At 36.6% G+C, this 6,659-nt stretch overlaps 1 protein-coding gene across 2 annotated transcripts; it reads right to left on the reverse strand.

The window, feature by feature from the left end:
* Positions 1–465: 465 nt before the first annotated feature.
* Positions 466–5,181, reverse strand: LOC142547181 (L-galactono-1,4-lactone dehydrogenase, mitochondrial-like). 2 transcript variants are annotated; one of them, XR_012820622.1, is made up of 6 exons: positions 4,475–5,181; positions 3,663–3,913; positions 2,318–2,503; positions 1,680–2,097; positions 1,153–1,303; positions 466–811 (listed from the first exon to the last, which is right to left on the reverse strand). XR_012820622.1 is itself a non-coding variant. In XM_075655334.1 (6 exons), the coding sequence occupies exons 1-6, from the start codon at positions 5,114–5,116 to the stop codon at positions 650–652; spliced, it is 1,800 nt and encodes a 599-aa protein (XP_075511449.1). In that variant the 5' UTR covers positions 5,117–5,178; the 3' UTR covers positions 466–649. The 2 variants fall into 2 exon arrangements, 1 of the variants encoding a protein (XP_075511449.1); XM_075655334.1 differs by having other exon boundaries at positions 1,153–1,293; positions 4,475–5,178.
* Positions 5,182–6,659: the final 1,478 nt, after the last annotated feature.

Genomic DNA, 6,659 nt, shown 5'->3' on the forward strand with positions numbered 1-6,659 from the left:
GTATAAACTGATTTTATATTAAGATTCTTTAATATTCCAAAATAATTTATTAGTAACATTATAGGGTTCCAAAATATTATATATCATCGCACACAAGTATCTCATAGATTTTGTTACTAATATTTGACATAAAACTAAATCAATATTAATCTATTCATGTATTTTAATTGTACACAATATTGTTCATTTGTTCGCTCTGATTAATAATATGTAATTTAATTTTTCATTTTAAAAAAAACACTAACGCATTTCACGTAGAGTCATCACCAAGACATAAATAACGCACAAGCTTTTATTAACTCAATAGAGAGAACCACAATGAAGAATACAAGGGTTGAGGTACACAACTTATTGATAGTTTTACGACAAAAAATAAATTCTAATTTTAGGATGATCGACCCCTTTAATCCAGTTCATATAATGTTTATTTCGGCAGCTAAAGAAAATGAGGAAATGCATCCCAAGTACATCAAGTCGTGGGTACGAGAAGATTAATGGTGCATCCTCATTCAAACAGTGTAACGTGCATACCGACTTTAATTTACACCTGCTTTTCCAATAATCTATCAAAAGGGAAAACCATATTACCAATCTTTGGCCAAGAGAAACAGAACAAGTATGGAATCGACTGACTGACTGTTAGTCCTCGTCACAGGGCCATCTCTGTCAAAGGAAACAATTTCTCCAGCATGTTGTTCGAAAGGATACAGTTAGGATCGAGCTCTCTTCTTGCTTTATTATATGCATCAACGGGGTATTTCTTCCTCAGCCTTGCCTGAATTACTGCAAGCTCATCTTTGTCTTTCGGCACCTGTAACCAAGTAAAATCTAGAATGTGAAACCGAGAGCTTCCTGTTGTAACAAATGGGATGATATTGGAACAAGTACAACCAAATTTATAGATAGTAAAGATGCAAAAGCCCCATATTTTGATTGTTGTGCCCACAGACAACAACACAAGATAATAGGAACAATTACTGCACTCCCACAAAGATTAGTTCTTTAAGGAAAAAAACAGCACTGGCATTGGATTTCCATAATGGTTCATATTGCTCGAATAAATTTGGGACCAGATTGAAAACTCAAATATTTTAGTTTTAATTTTTTCTCTTTGTGCGCGCGCGTCTGTGTGTGTATATTTATATTGTGTACCTCAATCTTAGCCCAATGCTCATAGGCAGAATACTTATCCCACAGAGTTGCCTGAGCCAACTTCCTGTAGTGGAAAAATCCTTCAGTGATTTCTTTCCTCTGACGAGCGTCCATAGTAGGAAGATACATAATTATACCAACCTGTAAGAATCTAAAATTACAATTTATAATGACATAATCAATACGATTAATGAAATTCATAAGAAAATATACAGGAAGGCACCTTATTTAATCGTAGATTGAATTAAACTTTTGCAAGGTTGCACCACATAATGCAATTTGATATTAAGCTGAATATCATATTGTCACAGATTCAATTGTGCAACACAGCTTAAATAATGTTTTCGGCTTTAAGATTTTTAGATCAATTAATGGGCACACCCAAGTAACAAATATTAAACTTCAGAGAGCACTTAAACATAAATATTAAATTATTTTTTAAAAACATAAATATTAAAGTTTTCATGCAGAAAAAAAAAACATTTCAAGCCACAAAGTGAGCAGACTTGGATATGATTGAGAGGTACCCATGAGAATATGTCGTCCCCTGATGAGCTATAAGCCGGACTCATGAGGCTTTTGCTGCCTGCCGTCCATCTCTGCTCAATCGGTGCAGGGGCGGGTATATTTTCTTTCCCAATAAGTTGCAGCAATTGTTCTATGTATTCCAGATCTCTCATGTTTGGTTTTTTAAGGGTTCCAACAGGGAAACAGATTTCAGAAACCCACTGTTGACCACCACAATCAAAGCCTAAAATTTCGTCACTCCATCCTACTCTATACCCCTCTGACTTTGTCCAATATTCAGCCTCTGCTTGATTGATCTCCATCACATGTTCTTTATTGAGAGGATCCAAGGCAAGTAGCTTATCTCTCAGTTCAGTAAACGAAAGCTCATTAATGTCCATTTCATTTTCCTCTATATTCTTGGTCACGACAACTTTTCTGTAAAAAAACAAAATAGCAAAGATTACGGAAGCAAGAAATGATCAGCATTTTCACCTTTATCTTTCACTATTTCTCCTATATGTGGCAGAAATTACCGAGCGGACAAGGCACAGAAAAAAGGAAGATATGAAATTACATTTGCTTCCTATGTTGGTTTCACGAATTTAAAGGATTGAATAATAAAATATAATGCAAGTATAATGGGTAAAGAGTTTACGAGTAGTTCTTCAGCATCTTACGATAGAGGTCTCTCACATGCTGTACTGCTTCTTCCTGAGTATACTTAGGTTTCTGCTTTGGCGGACCTTTCCATTTCGTAAGAGGATTACATGTTACAACCACAACAGTGTCGGTATATGGAATATATAAGAACTTGACATGTTTGTTTTCTGAAAGAAGTTTTCTGCAAAAGGAAAATTGGACAAAATATAATGTTCTAAAAAATCCAGGATTCATGCATTTCCAGTTACACAACTAAATTTCCGTAGCATTAATTCCAGCGAACAAATTGGGCAATGATCACATAATATATGTCGATGTCTATTAACTAAACTGTCTGATAAAGCAAACATTAGCCTCAGAATTGGTCAGAAGATAATAGAAAAAAGTCGTTTCATTACAATGGCATCCACTTTTGGTAAGTGATAATACATTGTGATGAAGCCCAGCAGAAATAAATAACATGTGTTCATGCACAGTTGCCATCACCATCACCTACTTGTTATTGAGATTTTAAATACTGATATTACTGTATAGTTCGGGGTTGTAAATTTTAAAAAATAAACAAAACCATAATTCGATTTTCAAAAACCATTGAAAAATTGTGGATTTATATGAAATTATTAATTAAATTTGGATGTATTTTACTAAGACAATGATGCATAATTTAAACTAAAATATTTGCTACCTAAATAATTCAGGTTGTTTTATTGAATGACATGAATAAAAAAAATTAGGTTTGATCCATCGATCCTAAAAGTAGCTTTTCTAATTAAAACAAAGTACGAACAATATTGATCACATACATTATTCAATACCACATGGGGTTTATGTAAGTGCCAAACTTGGTGTCATTAGTTCCTCTAGGATATTACGAAATTCCATTGGAAAATCAAAGACATCACAAATTTCAACAAATTAAATTTAAAACCATGCTCATAAATCTGCTATAGTGAAGACAATGCAAGAGATTAGCCATTAGAAAGAAATGTGCTGTGTTTAAACTTCATCTCAAACTGACTCCTAAAAAAATACATCGAAGGACGACCATATCCAGGCCAAGGACGACCATATCCAGGACTCACACACAAATATATGTCCATAAAATAAGATGCGACTGCCTTACATATATTGCAGCAGATTTCAGGACATGGTTAAACACTGGATTACATGATGGAAAACTTCAGAAACCCTAGCAAGGATTATTTTTCATCTGATATCAATAAAATTTAAAAATGCAGTTATTCAAGGAATAGCTGAAGTGAAATAAAAAAATTTTAATTAAAGAGTCAATAGGTCATAGGAATAGATATATGCATAGCCAAGTTGAGAAAGGGAATTACTTGAGGTTTTTTTTTACGTCCTTCATATTTGATACATAGGTGAGCTCAAGAAGCTCCTGCCTCTCCACACATTGCAGCGTGACTTCAGCAACCACACCAAGCCCTCCTAAACCACAACGAACAAGATAAAAGAGTTCTGGGTCTTTCTCTTTTGAAACCTCGATTGTACCCTTGGCAGGAGTAACCAGTTTCATGCTAATGACCTGCTCATCGATGGGAGGCAGTGTAGCACCTGTTCCATGAGCGCCAACCTGAAGATTAGAATTACACATCATACAGGGACCTAGAAAGCTAAGAAGTAACTCAAAGCAACATCATCAGACATGAGCATTGGCAACAGACATTCGCCAAGAAGCCATGAAAAGATTAAAGGATCCTACAAAGTGATAGATTTTCAAATCATTAATACTTTTCCGTCTTTATCCATACAAGAATGGAATTAAAAATATAGTCAACGATTTGTTTGGACAAGGGGAGGATGAAATTAAAATGAAAAAGGAAATAAAACAAGCACAACCACCAAACAAAATACCCTGAGCAAGCATTAATAAGTAAATAAATAAATATTTCTTCAGCTTCATTTTTGGATTAAATTAGAACCAAACAAACAGAATACTGACAATACGAAAGCTGAGCTACAACATTTGGGCAACTACATCCTAAACATTAACAAAATCAAAAGTAAAAGTAAAAACATAATCCACAAAAATCTTTAAAAAAAGGCCCAATGAAGAATTAGCAAACAACATTGGAAACAAAATAATAACATTTACTACAGGAAATTTGAGCAGAGGGAAGTCAAAACAATAAACCTGAACAATCCCACCAATCTGCTGCTCCCTGATCGACGCAAAATTCTGCAAAGTAAGCCCATGTTCTTTAATTCCATCCACAAGCTGCTGAACCCTTATTCCAGCCTGCACTCTAACCCTCATGGTTTTCTTATCCACATCCAAAACACGGTCCATCAAAGCTAAGTTCACCATCCCAGCACGGGTTAGCCCAATCCCATTTGGCGAAAGACCCGATCCAACAGGCCGAATCTTCTTCTTTTTCTCATTGCAATCTTTGACAATTGATTCGAGCTCTGCCAATGACTCGGGCTGGAGAAAAGTGTGCGTCTGGACCTCATGTGTCCCACTCCAGTTGGACACAGTGTGGAGGTCAGAGGGAAGGGGAGCGTAGCGGAAGAGTTGGGCTTTCTTGTGCCTGGAGTTTTCTGGGAATGGGAAAGCGTAATAGGTGGCGGCGCCGCACCCGAGAAGGAGGATCGTGTAGCCGATGTATTTGCGCAGTTCGGAATCAGTGGTGGATGATGGTGGTGTGGGGACAGAGCAAAATGGGCGAGGACCGAATGTGTGAGCAGCGGCAGAGGGATATTGAATGCCGCGGCGGTGGATACGGCGGAGGGAATGGAGGGAGCGGCGGAGCGAATCGGCACGGAGCCAAAGCATTTTATAAATTGCACCACCGACTTTGTAAGGAGATGTTGAGGGAAAGTTGAGTGTGTGTGGAAACGTGAAAAATGATGAAATTGTGGGCTAAATTCTCTCCTTTTTTTTTCACACAATTTCCTTCCATTTCTTCGTTTTGAAAAAATGTGGGAGAATATGGTGGAAAAACTATACAACCTAATATTACATTGTATCATATATATTTATCTCGATATAAATATAATAATATAAATATAATAATAATTATTATTATTATTATTAAGTTTTTTTCTTACATAGATATCATTTTATTCATTAATTAACTGATATAATTAATCGAGGATTTTTCTTCATTGATTGATGAGATATTTAATTCCAATTTTTTGTTTAGATGACTCATCATCTTCTCTAATTTAATTTAATTGATTAAATATTAATTAAATTAAAAAATTCAAAATGTGTTGGGTATAATAATTTCATATGCTTAGTAGAGCAATCAAAACATACTGTTTGAGCTGTTGTGCGATTTAAAATATTAGAGTTTTACAGTTGTCACCAGATATAATTTTTTGTAAAGCAACAAACGATCGGTTGTACAATTGATATCAGAGTAAATGTCACAAATTCAGTTTAAAATATTAGAGTTACACATTATCATTAATTATAGTTTTCGGTAAAACGACAAGAATTCGGTCTTACATAATAACTTTAATCTTATTGTACTCTGTTTGTTAATTTGTTGTGGATATTGAAGACGTTGAGGAATCTAAAGAGGTCGCAACAGGGTTATCGCATCGAAGGAGAAGGATGTGAGGTTTTTGCATGATACCCTTGGGATAGCCCGGGTCATGGATGCTAAATGGATAGCCCAAATCTGGGTTAATCTGCAGGATGGATTCTTCCGAAGTCGGGCAGGTGCAAGCCCGGGCTCTACTCCCCGAGTAATCAGACGCCCGGACTCTTGTATAAATCTCCCGGGAGGCATCCTACCCGGGCACCTCGAGAATAGTGCCGCACTGTAGTGGTTCAGAAAATAAGATCTTGTCTCGAGAAGCGCACCTGACAGAATCCTATTGATGTGACATGATGGAAGAGTAGGGTGGCTTGACAGGAAGTAATCATCAAAGGCTATGAGTGGTAGGTGTACGCGCAAATCGAGGTAATCCTTGATTTTCCTTCCTATAAATAGCAGGTATGTAATTCATTTGGGGGATTTTTGGCTTCCTCTTCTTCTCTAGTTCTGGAGGATGATTCATTCACCAACACATGTTAACACACATATTTACACCAGTAGCCTTTACTTTTATTTAAGCTACACTGGTTATCATCTTCACCTGCTGACTTAAGCATCGGAGTGGCCATGCCGGACACCCCTCCGACGCCCATTCACGAGTTCTTTCCTTGTTTTCAGGTTACAGCTGAAGCCATATTGCAGAGATATATCTTCATCACAGATATAGTCCTTGCTCAGTTTCCTTTATTATCTTGATAGCAGATCCGGTGGAGCACCCGACCCTGCTCGTCCATTTCGCCCGGATCGCATCATTGGCGCCGTCTGTGGGAA

This window comes from Primulina tabacum, chromosome 5 (assembly GCF_025594145.1).
Source record: "Primulina tabacum isolate GXHZ01 chromosome 5, ASM2559414v2, whole genome shotgun sequence".
NCBI lineage: Eukaryota > Viridiplantae > Streptophyta > Magnoliopsida > Lamiales > Gesneriaceae > Primulina > Primulina tabacum.